Source organism: Sceloporus occidentalis, unplaced genomic scaffold (assembly GCF_023333645.1).
Source record: "Sceloporus occidentalis isolate IW3139 unplaced genomic scaffold, rSceOcc1.0.p SCAF_2, whole genome shotgun sequence".
Classification (NCBI taxonomy): Eukaryota; Metazoa; Chordata; class Lepidosauria; order Squamata; family Phrynosomatidae; genus Sceloporus; species Sceloporus occidentalis.
This window is the reverse complement of record NW_028316982.1, coordinates 250,929,798-250,948,298: the sequence shown is the minus strand read 5'-3', so window position 1 is coordinate 250,948,298 and position 18,501 is coordinate 250,929,798. Positions and strand designations below refer to the sequence as shown.

The window sequence follows — 18,501 nt, the reverse complement described above, 5'->3', positions numbered from 1 at the left end:
GATTTCACATTCAAAACAAGAACTTCTCAACTGTTGAAATTTCTAAAAAATATATTTCTGCTGTTCTGGGGGGAGGAGGGAAGGGAGTAAATACTGACAATGTGGCTAATTCAGATTTCAGAGGCAGAAAAAGAAGTGGCACAAATTAAAGACATTCCATTCCTGTGCCTGTTGATCTTACTTTTATTCTTTGGATGGCCTCCTATCCAGACACAATGCATTTAGATTCAAGAAACTAAAAGGAGAAGAAATAAAGCACACATAACTCTCTTTATTTGAGATTTAATGGTAATGAACTTTCATGTCACCAAACCACTGAAAACATATCTCTTCACCCTGTCCTAGGCAGACTGAAATTCTTACAGTTTAATCACAGCAGAAAAACTGAACATCATTAAGTGCTGTGTCATCACCTGCTCCCTTTTCAGGTTCCACCTTTGTCTGGATCCCGCATATCCCACCAGCAGGACAACGTTTACTCCATTCTCCATATTTGCCCCACTCTTTTGCTTCTCCCTTCAGTATAGTCCCATCTGTACAGCTGAACTGAATGTTGTTAGCTGCTGTATCATCACCCATTTTTCCCCTTGATGGTTCCACATTTAGAGTGAATGACATCAGATTGCCTTCAGGACATTTGTAAACCCTTGACCATGTTCCTTTCCTGTCAGAAAAAAAAAACAATGATCACCATGGCCTGAGAAATACATTTAGACAAACTCCAGAAAAACTAGTTACTGACCTAAGTAATGGCTAAAGGACAATTTCCCTGCAAGATGCTTTGGACTACAGATCTCATAATTCTTTCCAGCTAGGGTTTTGGAGAGATGCCATCCAAAATATCTGGAGTGTCAAACATTTGTCACCCATTCTATAAGCATTGATGACTTGCTTTTAACTTGATGTAAATCAACCAATCAATCAAGCCTTTATTATAGTCATCAAACCATAAAGAAAAAAAGTTATATACATCTTACACACCTGCTTAAAAAAAAGGTGAGCAAAAACCATATGGGGGGAAGAAGGAAAGACCATATTAAACTAAAACAGTGAGATATAATTAAGTACAAATAAATACGTTTTAAATAATTTAATTTAATTTTATAATCAGGGATGGGCGGTTGGGCAGGGGATTAATTTTAACTAGATTTGATGTGTAATACACTGTTTTTTATTCCCCATGAAAAGGCGGGCTATAAATAAATTATTATTATTATTATTATTATTATTATTATTAAAACAGCTTAGTAAAATAAGTTTGAATGTCAATAAAAACAAATTCAATTAAAGCAAGTTATTGATACATATATCAATTTTAGGCCCTCACCTAAAAATATTTCTGTGTTTCCTCCTGCTTCTTTGGATGAACTTGCTACACTTCTGAACTCTTCCAAACCTGCAACTTGTTCTCTTGATCCAGTTCCTACTCATCTTCTAATTTCCATAGCTCCCTCTTTTCTGCCCTCATTTCTCCATATCTTCAATCTCTCTCTCTCTACAGGCTCCTTCCCTTTGGACTTTAAACATGCTCTCATTTCCCCAATTCTGGAAAAAAACCTTCTCTTCACCCCTCCTCTTTGTCTAGCTATCGTCCGATTTCTCTTCTTCCCTTTCTTTCTAAGGTTTTGGAACGGGTTGTTTATTCTTGCTGTCTTGAATTTCTTGAAGCCAACTCAATCCTCGATCCCTTTCAGACTGGTTTCCGCCCAAGCCATTCTACAGAGACAGCTCTCACTAAGATTTCGAATGACCTTTTACAGGCCAAGGCTAATGGCCTTTACTCTGTTCTCATCCTTCTTGATTTGTCTGCAGCCTTTGACACCGTTGATCACTGTCTTCTAGTTGATATACTTTCTGACCTGGAGTTCTCAGACTCTGTTCTCGACTAGTTTAGATCTTATCTGTCAGGCAGATCTTTTGCAGTGGTCACAGGTGGTCAGACGTCACTCTCCGTTCTCTTATTTGTTGGAGTTCCCCAGGGCTCTGTTCTGGGTTCCCTTCTGTTTTCTCTCTACACATTGTCCTTAGGTAAACTCATCAGCTCTTTTGGTTTTTCCTACCATCTGTATGCTGATGACACCCAGCTGTATCTTTCTGCCCCTGACCTTTCTCCAAGGCTTGAACAGCAAATCTCGTCTTGCCTTACAGCTGTCTCGCAGTGGATACGCCATCGGCGTTTGAAGCTCAACATGTCCAAGATGGAGCTTCTTGTCTTTCCTCCTAAGTCCACCCTTCAACACTCCTTTTCTGTCTCTGGACATTTCTATTCATCCAGTCCAGCAAGCCCTTAGTCTTGGTTTTATCTTTGATTCTTCTCTGTCGTGTATCCCTCAAATCCAGACCACAGCCAAGGCTTGTAGATTCTTTTTATACAATATTGCCAAAATCCGACCATATCTCTCCGCCTCTACTGCCAAGATCCTGGTTCATGCCCTAGTGATCTCACGACTTCATTTCTGTAACATCCTCCTGGCTGGGCTTCCTCTTTCCTCACCTCCGTCCTTTAATTTCTGTCCATCATTCAGCTGCACGCATTATCACATCTGCCTACCACTCTGACCATATCTCTCCTTTGTTGGCATTCCTTCACTGGCTCCCCCTCCCTTTCCGTATTCAGTTTAAGCTTCTGCTGTTGACGTTTAAAGCCCTCCATGGGCTGGCCCCTCATTTATCTGACCTTCTTTCTCCTCACATTCCCACTTGGGCCCTCCGTTCTAGTAGTCAAGGTCTGCTGTCTCAGCCCAGGATTTTCTCTGCCCCATCTCGGATTTGCCCCTTTTCACTTGCTGCCCCTCGCTCCTGGAACCTTCTTCCCCCACGAGACACAAGGGCCATCACTTCTTTAACGAGCTTCAAAACGGAGTTGAAGACCATCCTGTTCAGAGAAGCATTCCCAGGCATAGTGTGATTATCATTTGCTATTTGATGTTCTTTTGTTGCCTGTTTTATTGAACCATTTCCTGTATTGCTATGTACTGTATTTTATATGTATTATCCTATTATTTCTTAGATTGTACACCATAGGCAGGCTTACTCTTATATATTTTTGTTTTATGTACAGCACTGTGCAAATCTACAGCGCTATATAAATAATAATAATAATAATAATAATAATAATAATAATAATAATATAGGCTTAAAATATATATATTAAAACCATTCATATTACCAATAAGCAAATTTTTGATATCCCTATACTCTTGGAACTATGTACCTGTAGAAAGTATTCCAGAAAAGATAGGGCCGATGGGGATTCTACCAGAGAAGCCATGCTAGATACCAGGAACTTTCTAAGGTGAGTATTCTTAGGTACAAAACACACTGCAGAAATAATCCAATTTCAGACTGCTTTAACTGCCCTGGTTCAACACTAGGGAATCCTATTACAGTCGGCCTGCCACATTGGTAGGGGTTTTGTGTGCAAGGCCTCCATGAATGTGGAAAAAAATGCAAATAACTCTCCCCCATGAAGAAGTCTGTTAAAGAGGAGGGTGGGTAGGGAAAGAGGAATAGGCCCGCATGTTCGTCTCCTCCTTCTGCCTTCCCTTTCCTTTAACTGGCTTCTTCATGGGGGGAGAGCTATTTGCAATTTTTCCAACGCTAACCCTAAACTTAACCCTAACCCTATTCCACCAGGAAAGGCACGGGGGGATTGGTCCTCCTCCCCTTTTCCCATTGGGTTGGCTGCCTTAGGAAGGTAGCTATCCCACCGGGGAAATGGTGAGGGTGATTGATTCCCCTCTGCCCCTTTCCCAGTGGGGTAGCTGCCTTCCCTGCCTCTCTTTCCTGGGCTCTCCCGCAGGGGAAGAACCCAGGAGGGAGGAGAAGGAGAAGTGCCCACATACATGGCCTTGACCTCGCAAATAATAAAAAACACTAGTGTCAAAGTCACAAATGTGGAGGGCTGACTGCAATTGTAGTTTATGGAAGCACCAGAGCTGTCTGACAGAGAAGGCTAAATGTCCCCCAGAACTACAATTCCCAAAATTTCTTACCATTGAGCCAGGGCTGTTATAGCGATCTCAAACTGGATTATTTCTGCAGTGTGCTTCCAACCTTAGGGCCGAAACAAATAGCCCTGTAAAGCTGCCTTCTAGGTGACGTTGGGATGTAGCGTTTAGACTTTGCATGCCCCCAAGATGTCTTGAGGCTGCCCAGCTGCTTTTGCCGGCCAATGAAGGAGATCTTTGTCACTCCTTTTTGGGTGGATTGGACCATGGCATGTGCTTGCTGTCCTCAGTGGGGTTTCAGCGCCTTCAAGCCACCACTTCAAAGTGGTTTGTTTCACCCCTTATTCTCTGACAATTCAGGAATGTAGTTTATTGTATCACCAGAGCTGACTGACAGAGAAGACTAAATGTCTTGCATTGAGCCAGGGCTGTTATAGTGGTCTAAAACGGGATTATTTCTGCAGTGCATTTTGGATCTGAGTCTCCGAGAGCTCAGAATGAAATGGATAGATTCTAACTTTGCCTTTTTAATTGCTGATCTAGCATAAGAAATTTAGCAATCCACTTTTGTTGCTGTTGTGGTTGGTGGTGGTCTAAGGAACAAAATCAAAGAAGAAGAAGGATAAAAGAGATTCTCACTGTCCAACTGTAGACTGAATTTCTTGACCATTTTCACAGATAAGACGGATGGCATTCAAACCTGTATCATCCTTAGCACCTTGTTTTTTCTGTGCCTGATAATGAAGTAAAAAAGTGACTATGTTAGAGCACTTGTTTTAATCTAAGACCACTATGCAACTGTCCTGTATGTATGGGTAAAACACTTAGAATCATAGAATCATAAAATCGTAGAGTTGGAAGAGACCACAAGGGCCATCCAGTCCAACCCCCTGCCATGCAGGAACTCTCAATCAAAGCATCCCTGACAGTTGGCCAGTTGGTTAGGATCAGATCTAAAATAGCTGACTCCCTTGTTGCCTCTTCCACCTTTTGGACAATGAAATTGTCTTCCAGGCAAGTGAGGAATTTGCTAGACCTTGAAGATTTGGCTGAGTTTGACTTGCGGCAAATATCAGGATAGTTGAAGTCACCTATCACTACCACATCTCTCCTTTCTGAGTGTGTAGGCATTTGTTCTAGAAAGGCATCATCCAATTCCTCCATCTGACTTGTGGGTCTGTAGTAGACTCCCACAATAACATCCCTGTTGTTCCCCCCCCCCCCCTTTAATCTTTATCCAGACACTCTCCACCTGGCTTCCAGTATTGATGTCCTGGATCTCTTCACTGGTGTAAATGTCTCTGACATATAAGGCTATTCCTCCTCCTTTCCTGTTTGGCCTATTTCTCTTTAAAAGGTTATACCCCTCTATTTCTACATCCCAGTTCTTAGACTCATCCTACCAGGTTTCAGTGATGCCTATTATATCATATTTGCTTTGTTGTACTAGGAGTTCAAGTTCATCTTGCTTATTTTCCATGCTCTGTGCATTAGTATAGAGACATCGAAGACTATGTGTCTCCTTTACTTGCTGCCTGTGCAAGACTTTTTGCCTCCCATTGTTGGGTCCTTGCACTATTTGCCTTGTTCCCTCTATGACAGTTTGGCTATTTTCTCCAGCTCTTTTGCCTTCCAGAATACTCCCCCCCCCCCCCCAATTAACTCAGTTTAAAGCTTGTTTTTCTATCAGAATTTTTGGCTGCACTGACTTATACCCTTAATCAATCACTACTCTGTTGCGAACATGGCCTAGAAGCCTAGGTTACTCTGAAGTTCTTGGACCCTGAATGGATTGTGTATTGGACTTTGTACTTCTTGTGCTGATGCTTCCCAGCACAAGAAGTACAAATCTAGTACATCAAATGGAAGAGAGCCATATGAATAAAACAGGTTTGCAGAGAATGAGGTAGGCTGAATCTAGGACTTCCACTCTTCAAAGAATACATTCAATAAATTATGACACCTTTTCTACCATCATTGACTACATTACTATTTTTTAATTTAAACTTGTCTTTTCCATAAACTTTTCATGGAAGTGGGCATTGTATCATTGTATCTATCAGAAAAAAATGATGTGCTCTGAAATGGTCAACTGTTTATTTGTTTAAAGAGTCAAATCCATTTCAGCCTCAATGGGATGAAGCAAATGGGCCAAAAGCAGCAGCCAAAGACCACAGTGATTGTATGGCTCACTCTCATAGTCCTTGTGTGTTTTAGGCCAATGAGAAAAGAAATTCTTCAGGAGCCTCCAGAAGAATTCACTGGAGTTGAGAACACTCTCCAAAACACAGGACTATTGAGTATTCTCATTGAGGCTGAAACGTGTTGTCTTTTAAAACAATATTCTGCCAGAACTCTCTTCACTACAAATGTTTATTTATTTGTTTATATATTTATACCACTTTTTTCTCCCCAAAACTGATATTGAAAACAGCTTACAGTCTGAAAACACAGCACAATTAAAAACCTACAAATGTGACAATTAAAGTGGAATTAAACTATTACAATATTAAAACAGATCATGTGTTTAAAAACAGAATACAGTTAAAAAAGATAAAATCGTGTAAAAACCATACACTTTTAAAAACTTTTTGTTTTAAACTCCTGCCTGAACAGGAAGGTCTAAGGCTGCCTGCAGAAGGACCACAAAGAGAGAGCCACCCTGGGAAGAGAGTTCTACAGACTAAGGGCAGCCACTGAAAAGGCCCTCTCTCTTGTCCCCACCAACCATGCTTGTGATGGTGGTGGGACTGAGAGAAGCGCCTCTCCTGAATATCTCAGAGCCTGGGCCAGTTAATACAGGGATATATGCTCTGCTAAACTCTGAATCTGAGACATATAAGGCTTCATAGGTCATATCCTGCACTTTCAAGTGGGGCTGGAAACAAACTGGCACCCACTGAGACCTATGTAAACAGAAAAGAAATGGATAATTCATTCCAAACCAATCAAATGGTACAACAGTGAATACTTGCATAGGCATGAGGGCATTTCACATGAATGGATGGAAAATACTCTGAATTCAGCCAGAATAGAAGGAGGTTTGTAATCTTCAATTATAAAGAGTTAACATTACACATTGTTTCACAATTAAAACCAAGGCTGCATTTAGGGGTATGTGTTTTTATCACACCATGGTTTTAATCCAGTTGCTTGTACCAACTAAAGCAGATCTATTAGATCATAAATGTTGACTGATAATTCCATTGACTCCACAGCTCTATCCTAGTTGTAACTAGCAACTGAAGCTAGACCAGGTTCTTTTTTGCTGATGCCAGCTAACCTTCAAAATCCATCCTGCTGTGTCCTTGACATTTCAGTTAAAACCCAACCAGCTTAACCATTATGAACTACTGTTCCTTCAATGTTCACTTTTGGGGGGTTCTACAATTAATTTTTCAGGATGCATAAAAAGGAAAGAGAGGAAGACACAGAGAATTGTGAAAGCTTCTTAAGGTTGAAGGTGTTTGAAAGGGGGATACAACAGGGAGATATTTACCTTAATAGCAAATGAACGTGCATATCCGTCAGTACAGAAATCTTCTTTTCCCCAATCACCCCACTTTCCTCCATTTGTCACTGATAGGATTGTAGTATAAGCTCGACTTTCTGTATCCCAGACACAGTAGGAGAAGATCAAAAAGATGCTGATGGAGAGGTCCATTTTAAAGGAGTCTACTTCAGATCTACCTTCAGAAAGGAATAAATGACTTGATTTTTTTGGAAAAAATGATGTTTTTGTCTGTTTGTAAATATTTTATTTGTGCATTTCGTGCGTAAATGTTTTTCTCAATTGTATGTTGCCTTGGATGCCTGATAGGTAATAGGTAAATTTTTCTATCAGTAAACTGATGCCAAAGAAATTTTGCCTGCATCCTTGCACCTTTGAGTGCTGTCTTTTTTCCAAATGTGCCACCTGTGGGGGACCCAATTATTTTTGATAGACACAATGAAATTGATTGGGTGAATTTTCTAACTACTTTTTGATTTCTATCAAGAAGTTAGTTTTAGTGGAAATTTCAGCTGTAACATTTATAAATTTAAAGCTGAAAACATGTACCCATGACAAAACACTTTAAAACCCAAAATCCAGGTCCATGCAATAACAGTAGATATGTTCCCTCTTCCTTTAAGTATAGGAACTAATAAGGAATTACCAGTCAAGAAATTGTTAGAGACTGGGAAACTTGTTACAGATGTTAATATAAATCCAATGAGACTTCTTGGCCAAGATCCTGTATGGCACAGTTTTACTTGCAGAACTACACTACATCCCAACTGATACAGTGCACTCATCTTAACTTTAATACACATAGACACCCATGACTGATGGACAGTAGAGGAATCATGGAGGCGAGGTTGTGGGATATCCTCTGATATTTTAACAGGTGATGTAACCAGTTTTCATCTGGCTACAGGGATATAGCTAAACACTTTCCAAACTCCTCCTCTCCACTCGACAACAGCCATGTATTGGTCCTGGGGGGGGGATGCAGTGCCTAACTGGGGGTTGTTGTTGCAGAGGGAGGAAGAACCTCCACATCTGCCTAAATAGGTACATGCAGAGAGACTCATATCTCCATCCACCATTAATAGGATGCCAGCCTTTGTCAGTCAAGCGTCATGAGACACACAACACCCTCTAACATCGGAGCATGTATAGGTAAATGCACTGCTCCATCTGATATACGTTTACATCACAATTTGGAACAATCTTTAAACAATGCTGAGAAGAGAATCCATATTTAAAACCCTGCCCTGAATCCATTTGGTTAGTCCCTCTTAGAACAGACATGTTGAATCGTTTCTTAAATGATGAGTTAACACGTATTGATCCAGTGGATTAATTTTAGTTGATACTAACAACATGACTTAAACTTCTGTTTCAAATGTTTTTCTTAAAGGTGTATGCCATCTTTTAGTTCACCCCAATGATTGCAGCAAAACTACTTCGCATGCTAATAGGTTTTTTCCTCTAGCACTACCTCTGGAAACTAGTTAGGCCTCTATATTTCACTCCTGCTCTTCCTAATCCCCTCAACAAGTTGCTTCAAGCAGTGTAAAGCAGTTGTACTCACAGTGTCAAAACAGCCAGGAGTCCTACAGGAGGAATGAGAGAGATCCTGAGGTGTTGCAGCACATATCAAAGACAGCTGGGGAGGGGAGTGAGGAGGGGCAGGACAATGAATCATGGGAGGCACCTACCCTGAGCCAGCACCTACCCTGCTGATAACAAGGTTGCCTGATAACAGACTAGGGCAGACAAAAGGCTGTAATGACTCACTTGTCCATTGCCTATACCATCCTCTGTTGTCTCCAAAGCCAGAACTTCATTCACGACAGGAAGAAGTCTGAAGAGTAGGACCATCATTTTCTTTTTTTTAAATGGGCCATTCTGGAAACTATAATTATGGGGCTGTACAGATGGGCAGCAAAAGGCTGCCATTTTTCGCCCCAGATTTGGGCCATGGCAACCACACACCACAGCCTCCGCAGGGAGCAAAAAAGAAGCTGCAAAAAGCAGCTTCTTCTTGCAGTCTGGAAAGGGCGTCATAGGCATGCTGGTGCACCATGATGAAGCCCCTCCCACACTGCGCTGTTTGGGCACTGTACTGCAGGTGCAGCATCATGGCACATGCCATGTAAACAGGTGTGCACCAAAATGGCACCCTGTCATCAGCAGTAGGGCTTGGAGCATGCGGATGCTCAGCCCTCACTCTGTGCACAGGCCAGCACAAAGTGCCAATCTGTATAGCCCCAGTGTCCTCAAAAAGGTTCAACACATCTTAATTCACTAAATCCTACCAACTATAAAGCTGTGTTTCTGTGTATGTATGTTTGAAAGAGTTAGCAATGTTCCTGTAGAGAGTCTTGATCACCTCACCAACTCTAAGACTGGACCTTGTTGATGTTGTTAAGTTTGACTTATGGCAACCCTGTGAGTGACAAACCTCCAAGTCACACTATTATCAACAGCCTGCACAGGTCTTCTATGATCAGGACTGTAGTTTTTCTTACTGAGTCTATCCACTTCCTCTTTTCCTAATGCAGTCCTCCTCTTTTCCTACTGCCTTCTACCTTGCTAAGCATCATTGTCCTTTCTAATGAGCCATGTCTTCTTATAATGCATCCAAAGCATAACAGTCTCATCTTAATCATCTTGGGTCCAAAACACACTGCACAAATAATCCAGTTTGAGAATGCTTTAACTGCCCTGGTTCAATGTTACAGAATTCTGAGAAGTGTAGTTTTGGGTAACATTTATCTTTCTACAATTTCTGCAGTGTGTTTTGGACCTTAGTCTTCTATTGTGGTCTAACTGATATTTCTGGACTGTTTTCAAAAGCAGTCCTATATGTATAACATCCTTGCTGTAGTCTGAATGGAAGGTTATTGAAGCACAGATAATTGAAGAAAGGCTATATTCATCCAGATACGGTCAGAGATGGTGGCTCAGCCCAAGCTAATAAAAATTAATTTCCATGGTGGGTTAGTTTCACAAAACAGTACTATCATATCGTTGAGCAATCTGTTTCAGCAGTTAGCATTCAGAATTCATTGTAGTAGTTAGTGCTGGCAGTCAGTTTCAAAAGTCACTCTTAAGTATTAGTTTCAGTAATTTAGTTCTGGACCTCATGTGCAGAATGTATTTAAGAAATGAAAGGTAGAGAGCATTGAGTTCATGAACAAATGTAAAACTTCCTTGTTACACAGTTACACAATGATCTGCCAGACAGAAATAGTGCAAAATCCTTCTCTGTAACTAAAGATGAAATTGGGGGGTTAATTGTAGATTTAGGAGCTGCAGCCAGATTGGGGTTGCAGCAACTACACACCATGGCCCCAATCTAGCCTTTTTGCGACTCCTTTTTGCACCCTGCAAAGGGCATGATAGGTGCTGCAGAGTAGCTTTACGGCACTCCTTCAGCACTGCGTCGTGCGGATGCAGCACCAGTGGAGCATCATGTTGCTGCACACCATGTGGTGCAGCGTGTAGCATCATGCCATGCTGGGGGCAGAGCCTGGGCGTGTGTCATATGCGTGTATGCCCCGAATCTGTCCCCAACCTCGACTTTATGGCCGGTATGCACAGCCTATTAGTCTAGTGGAATTAGACTGCATCCTTTTCCCCACTCTAACAGCAGTGCCATCATCATCACTCTCAGAAAAGATGGGGGAGCCCTACTTAAGACTGGACTGTCATAAAGGTATACTTCAGTGAAGTTACTATCTAGGAGCTAATCCGGGGATGCTGTCTCACTGTGTTGAAGATACCTGCAGACCTCAGCTGGAAGAGGATTTCCTTGGCTGCAGGAATATGTGTGAACTACTGCTAATTGCTAATATTTGCTTCTAGGTATGGTGTTTGAGCATGTGGTGGCTAGGCAATATCTAGCACTGTTAAGTGCACTCTTTTAAATCTGGTTTTAGGTGAGAGTGTGATACCAAACAGTCTTGGTTGCCCTGATTAGCAACCTGTTTTGTGTGAAAGACAAAGGACTGATGCACTCTTGTATCTTCTGGATCTCTCGATGGCCTTTGGTACCACTGACCAGGGTAGCCAAGTGGACTGGAACTGGAGTTGAAGATGCTGTGTTAAGATGTTCTACTCCTATTTGTGGAGCCAGTTCCAGAGAAAGGCATTTGGGGCCTCCAGCTGAGGAGAGTTCTGCAGGTATCATGGACTGCCAAAAAGACAAATAAATGAGCATTGGAGTAAACCACCCTGAGCTCGCTCTAGATATTGAGGTCCAAAACACACTGCAGAAATAATCCAGTTTGAGACCACTCTGGCTACTCTGGTTTAGTGCTAGGGAATCCTGGGAATTGCAGTTTATTGTGGCACAAAGCTCTCTGACAGAGAAGACTAAATGTCTCACAAAATTACAGTTCCCAGAATTCCTAGCATTGAGCCAGGGCAGTTAAAGTGCTCTCAAAATGGATTATTTCTGCAGTGTGTTGTGGACCTAAGGTCATTAACTGGTTTTGCATAATCTGGTCATCTTATTCCAGTTCCTTATTATCCATTTCCAAAGAAGCCAAGTTCAAAATCCTGATCTTGACCTTTAAAATGTTAAAAGTTTTGATATCAGGATCCCTTAAATATCACTTCCTCCCATATGAACCTACCTACACATTGAGACCATCTTTTCTCCAGTTGCCCCCACTAAGTGAGGTTATTGAGCACAGAGACTTCTTGGTTATGGCATGCTACTTTTATAATACGCTTGCCAAAGAGGCTCACCTAAAATATTCTCACTGGGGTTTTTGGCAGTGTGTTAAAATCTTTTTATATTCTTGGATTTTTAAATTGTGAACATCGGAAACCACTAAAAAAAAATAGATCCATTGTATAATTACACTGTGTATTGTCCAATTTTTTTTGCCTCTGAAAAATTAATGTTGAATTTGTATGTTATCCTTACTATTTTGTGATCATTACTGTTTCAATGTGTTTTTTTCTAAGTCACCCAGACAATATATTTATTGGTTGGCATATAAATACTGTTAATTATAAATTATAAATATGAGTGGTTGAACTAATAATTGGGGGTTTTGTAATGTAATCAATTAAATACTATTGTTTTTCTTACAGCTGAAGCTTACGAAATGAAAATCTGGAGGTTACTAATCAAATTGTTTTTTCATTGCATGAAAGAAAACCTTTTTCGTATTTCATTTGTACTTTTAATGACCCATATCTTCAATAGTCATGGTGCAAATTTTTAATTTAAAGAAATGTGAATGGGCTATATCTGATCCCTCCTTACCTGCCATCCTCTAAAGGTGAAGAAAGAAGTGTCTTAGAAGAGGTGATCCAGCCTCTGACTCATTGAAAACAAAGGTTCCTGTTACTTCTCCAAAGCTGTAGTCCTGGATGAGAGGATGATGATATTAGTTCCTTCTTTTGCTAGCTCAGAATTTGTTATTGTTTGTTTGGTTGTTTGCTGTTCTTGTTGTTTGTTGAGATGTGGATGTAATGATTACAGAAGTGTTCTGGGGAAGGGGGTCCACAAAAGGGTGTAGAAACACAACATCTCTCCTGGCTTTTTTTTTTCACGTATAGGGTAATTTTCTCCCATTGGTTTCAGTGGGCTTCAGTGAACACAGAAACTCAGGCCACAGAAAGAGAAGAACAGAAGAGCCAGCTCTTGAATAAGGGTACCCCGATAAATGTGTCAGCAAGATAAATAAGGGCTTTTTAATAACAGCATGGCTTATCAATGTTTGTTTCACGACAACACCGGAGCACATCTCTCCTTTTCCATCTATTTATGATGTTTCCTACCCGTCAACTCTCTGTTTCTTCAGGGGACTTCTGCCTGTGGGTGGCTCCATTTTTGCTGCACAGCATTTCCGTGCCATTTGGTTGCTACAATAATGCTGTGCAGCAAAGAGGGTCGGCACTTTCTCTCACCTGTGTGTACCCCCCCAATAAGGGCAATTTCACAGATATTACTGGGAACACTACACTACACATTATCATGGTGATAATACATGCCACCTGAGCTGCCTGTACATTATCACTCCATTTTACAACTGTGTAAGTGGAATAGATAAAACAGTTACAGTTATTGCTTCAGTTTTCTGGAACTGCATTGTGACTACAGAGACATCAATCTGCTGCATTTCCTGAAGGTATTTTTAATTAATTTATTTATTTAATGGATTTATATCTGACCTCTCTCTCAAAATGGGATTCAAGTTGGCTTACAATAATTTAAAAATAAGTAGTGAATGCCCTATCAGTTTTGAACTTGCCTATCTTAACTTTTCAAGCATCCATATGATGATGTAGTTTGTCTAATATTTCAACAAGTGTGGCCTCCTGGAACCCCTCAGGGCCCTCTGAAAACCCTGGAACCAGCTGAGCACACCATCCATCCAAATGATCATGAATGAAACTGGTCTCAGTTATGGTAATGTATGGGAAATTATTCATGATGAACTGTATGTGTCTAAGGTGTCTGCACACTGGATTCCACGTTTGCTAATCCCTTTCAAGAAACAAATACAGTGTGACCTTTCAAGACAGATGTTGATGCTGCTGGAACAGGATGAAGAGGATTTTTTTTGGTCGTCTGGTAACCATGGCTAAATCTTAGATTTATCAGTATGAACCAGAGACCAAAACCATGAGCATGGAGTGGAAGCTTGCCAATTCTCCTCCCCCAAAAAGGCAAAGGTGAAAAAGTCAGCAGGGAAGGTCATGCTCTCAGTTTTTTGGGACTGTTGTGGAGTCATTCTCATAGATTACCCTGTAAAGGGACAAACCATAACTGGCACATACTACAGTAATCTTCTGTACAAGTTGCAAAATGCTCTGAAAAAGAAATGCTGCAGTATGCTCTCAAGAGGCATTCGTCTCCCAGCTCACTCATCTCAAGTTGCAGTTAACAAAGCAAGGACATGTGGCTTTGAGATTTTGCAGCATCCACCTTATTCTCCTGACCTCATGACTTTTTCTTGTTCCCAGAAATGAAAAATCCGTTGTGGGGTCAGCAATTTGACAACACAAATGACATCATTCATGAAGTAGAAGAGTGGTTTAAGGCTCAATCTGCAGGCTTCTACAATAGCGGTATTCAGAAGGTCAAGAAACGCTGGGGAAAATGTATAAATCTGGATGGTGACTATGTAGAGAAATGTTAACAACCAGAAATCAAAACAAACTTTGTGTCAAATTTTTTTAAAGATGATAATTAAAACTTTACCCCCTCGTTTATATATGTGTTTTCACTATGCTTCATCAAGTCAGCTCTGATTTATGAGAACCCTCTCATAGGCAATATTTATTCAGAGGAGGATTGACATTGTTTTCCGCTCTGACTGAGAAAGTATGACTTCCCCAAGAACACTCAGTGGATTTCCATGGTAGAGTTGGAATTCAAGCCTTGGTCTCCCAGAGTCCTAGTCTAACATTCAAACTGCTGCACCACACAGAAGCGTAGCTGAGAGGTGGGTGGGCAAATTAAGGGCATTGCCACACAATAAGAATTCTGCCCCCCAAATAATTTTTTCTTCAGTCACTGCTGAGTGTAAGCCATTGACAATTTTTTGTTGGTTTTTTCGGGCTATGTGGCCATGTTCTAGAAGAGTTTGTTCCTGATGTTTTGCCAGCATCTGTGGCTGGCATCTTCAGAGAATGATGACCTGGAAGAGAGTGGGTGAGTGAGAGTGTGTGTGTGTGTGTACTGTGTGATCCTGGGTAAGGAGGAGTGATTCCCATGTTAATCTGTGTATTGTTCTGTTGTTGATGGCCAGGCCTCAGGGTAGGAGGATATGCAAAAGAGGATTACTGTCTGCTAATAGGTGATCATTGTCTGCTGGGAAAGCCTCTGACTCCGAGTGGTTTCCTATTTGCATTTGCTGAGTCCTTATTTTGCTATTCCTCAGGACTGGTAGCCAAATTTTGTTCACTTTAAGGGTTTCCTCTTTCCTGTTAAAGTTGTCCAGGTGTTTGTAGATTTCAATGGCTTCCCTGTGCATTCTGACCTGATAGTTGTTGGCATGGTCCAGAATTTCAGTGTTTTCAAACAGCATTTTGGGCCCAGGATGGTTTATAATGTGTTCTGTAGACTGGATCAGCCAGAAGAATCAAAGAGTTATGTTATTACAGACTGAGAAATTCGGGGGATGAAAGAAAATCTCATTGGCAGGCAGAATTCTTATTTGTAGAGTTCTACAAATTCTACATCACTTGTGCCTGTAACTATGCCTCTGTGTCTATATATGCTTTCTAATGTTTCCTGCAATAAGGAATGTATTTGAAGACAAGGCAAAAGCTATTTAAAAAAATTGTGCCTAATCCTTGACATTGTCAGCATCTGTCTCATAAAAGTTGGGCTTTTTGTTCCTTTAAAAAAAAAAGAGTACCATCTGAATTGAATCTTAGAAGGTTGGATTCTTTTGTTTTAAAAGATTCATTTTTTATTAAACATAATAGGTACTATACAAGGACAAATGAATGAGAATGAGAACAATATAATCTTGTATGTGATTACGGCAGCCCACATGACATATGCGAAATACTGGAAAACTAATATAATACCCACTTTAGGAGAATGGAAGATTAAAGTGAATGATTTTGCAATCATGGACAGATTGTTCATGTATATCGCAGGGAAAACAACCCAACAATATGGGGGGGGGGGGGGGAATGGGGGAAAATAGAAAAACTTTGGCAGGAGTGATGTTACGATACGTTTGATGATTCATTAATATTTATTGGTTTTTTTATTGTATAAAATTAATAAAAATTTATGAACAGAAAAAAAATTAACATTACTTTAAGGAGGAGGAGGAGTGGCCCTCCTTTCCAGTGAATGCTGGGCTGAGAGACTGTTTGCTTGCACTCCTTCCACCTGGGCTCCATCCATGCTTCAGCACCTGGATTTAAGGAGGAGTCTTATCTCCTCCCTTTTTTTCTCTATATAGTTTATATTGTTTTTTAGGATTGGGATGGGGGTGCTGAGAATGAGGATTATTTTCTTTTTACTTGTTTTGCTCTTTTAATTGATATGCATTTTGCTTTGTTATTTTTATTGTTGCTACGAATACATTACTATGTATTTTCCGTTGCTATAATTGCTATATATTTTTCATTATTCACTGCTATCGTTAATCGCTATTTTATTTTATTGTTATTGTTTAACCCATTGCTATGTTACATTTGTTTTTTAATTCATGTTTCTTGTTATTGCCTTGTATTATTCCCTCTGTTGTAAGCCACCCGGATTCCCAGTTATTGGGCAGCATATAAATAAATCCTATTATTATTAAATTGCAGTGGTGATGAAGAATTCTGAGGTGTGATGCTTCATGTTCAGTTTTATTACTTTATTATCATCTTAATGCTGTAATGCATTCACTTTTATTCTTTTTACCTATATATCTTGAACCTGCAGTATAGATTTTTATGATCAGTTTTATAACTATGTTTTGTTTTTTGGTACTGTACTTCTAATGTACTTATACTGTTTTACATTTATATGACTTCCATACGGTACTCTATATGCATTTCAGATTCTGTGTTATTACATTTTAGCTCTTTTCTAATTCCTATATAATTTTTATAGGATTTTATAGTGTGTTTCACTTGTTTTAGTGTTATTTTGTGTTATTTTGAAATCGCCTAACGGCTAATCAATAAATATTTCTATTCTATTCTATTATTACTTTATTTAACAAGTTCAGTTAACATTACGTGGCATATTCTTCTATCACTTTTTCATAGATAAAGGAACTAAGAAGACCACCACGAAGAGTCAGCTCTGGGGAGGCATGCCACACCATCTGGCTCTGTCCTCAATCAGGCATCATGCTGCCCACCCAAACAAATGGCGGGCAGCAATGGAGCATTCCTGCAGCGCAGCATTTATACATGCTGAGACGCAAAAAATAAAAAAAATGTTGCTGCAGTGGCAAAGGTGCCCTTTTCCAATGCAAAAACGAGTGGCTTTCTGCCATTCCTTTCTGATCAGGGAAATAACCAGGTTGGGGGCATGGTATGCTGTTGTAGCAGCCCCAACCCATTGAGCAAAGGATGAGCAGCAAGCCAATCCTTACCCGCCATCTATTTCCCCCCATAGTTGTCTTACAAGTGTTGTCTTACAACTGTAGAGAGCCCTGATGTGCAGTAGTTATATTCCAGTACTGCAGGCAGTATTGCAGGCACAAGGTTGTGAGTGCGATCCTGCCAGGCTCTAAGGCCGACTCAGCCTTTCATCTTTCCCTAGGTTGCTAAAATAAGCATCAGTTTGTTGAGGGCAATTACAGTAGCTTACATGTTGTAAACCACTTAGAGATACTGAGTTCTGTATTAAGTGGTATAGAAGTGTAAATCCTATTGCTATTGCTTTTCAATTTATAATCTGAGATACAGTTGGCCCTCGGTACCTGCAGCGGATAAGGGAGACTCAACATGTATCCATATTTAAAATTTAAAGATTTCAAAGGCATATGTTATTTGATAGCTTATTTCCCTATTAATATCACAAACAAAAGCAGGAATAATTTCCTTGGAGTTGACAGGGAAAGGGGGGGAAATTTTCTTGGAGTTTTAAGAGGAAAGATTGGTCAGGGTAATATTTAGGGAAGTCAGTCTTTCCACCTCCTACTGAGGTCACTCTAGAAGTGGTGGATCACCCAACATGAAACTACTTTCACATTGGGAATTGCTCTGTGAAAAACTCAGATTTCACATTCAAAATAAGAACTTCTAAACTGTATTTCTGCTGGGGTTTTTGGGGGTGGGGTGGGAAGAAATACTGGCAATGTGGCTAATTCAGAATTCAGAAACAGAAAATGAAGTGGCACAAATTAAAAAGGTTCCCTCCTTGTACCTGTATGTCCTGTTGATCTTCCTTTTATCCTTTGGATGGCCTCCTATCCAGAGACAATACATTTAGATTCAAGGAACCAAAAGGAGAAAAATAAAGCACACATAACTCTCTTTATTTGAGATTTAATGGTAATGAAGTTTCGTGTCACCAAATGACTGGAAACATAGCTTTTCACCCTGTCCTAGGCAGGATGAAACTCTTACAGT

At 40.3% G+C, this 18,501-nt stretch overlaps 1 protein-coding gene across 1 annotated transcript; it reads right to left on the bottom strand.

Moving 5' to 3' along the window:
- Positions 1-366: 366 nt before the first annotated feature.
- LOC149319989 (vitelline membrane outer layer protein 1-like) lies at positions 367-7,614 on the bottom strand. The gene is made up of 3 exons (XM_089508243.1): positions 7,450-7,614; positions 4,590-4,684; positions 367-664 (listed from the first exon to the last, which is right to left on the bottom strand). The coding sequence occupies exons 1-3, from the start codon at positions 7,612-7,614 to the stop codon at positions 367-369; spliced, it is 558 nt and encodes a 185-aa protein (XP_089364369.1).
- Positions 7,615-18,501: the final 10,887 nt, after the last annotated feature.

What these genes read in the sequence shown, in the direction of transcription:
- LOC149319989 (XM_089508243.1), bottom strand. Translation starts at nt 7,614, where the DNA reads ATGGACCTCTCCATCAGCATCTTTTTGATCTTCTCCTACTGTGTCTGG. An exon ending in CACGTTCATTTGCTATTAAG is followed by an intron (nt 4,685 to 7,449) that starts GTAAATATCTCC and finishes CTTCATTATCAG; the next exon opens with GCACAGAAAAAACAAGGTGC. An exon ending in ATTCAGTCTACAGTTGGACA is followed by an intron (nt 665 to 4,589) that starts GTGAGAATCTCT and finishes TTTTTCTGACAG; the next exon opens with GAAAGGAACATGGTCAAGGG.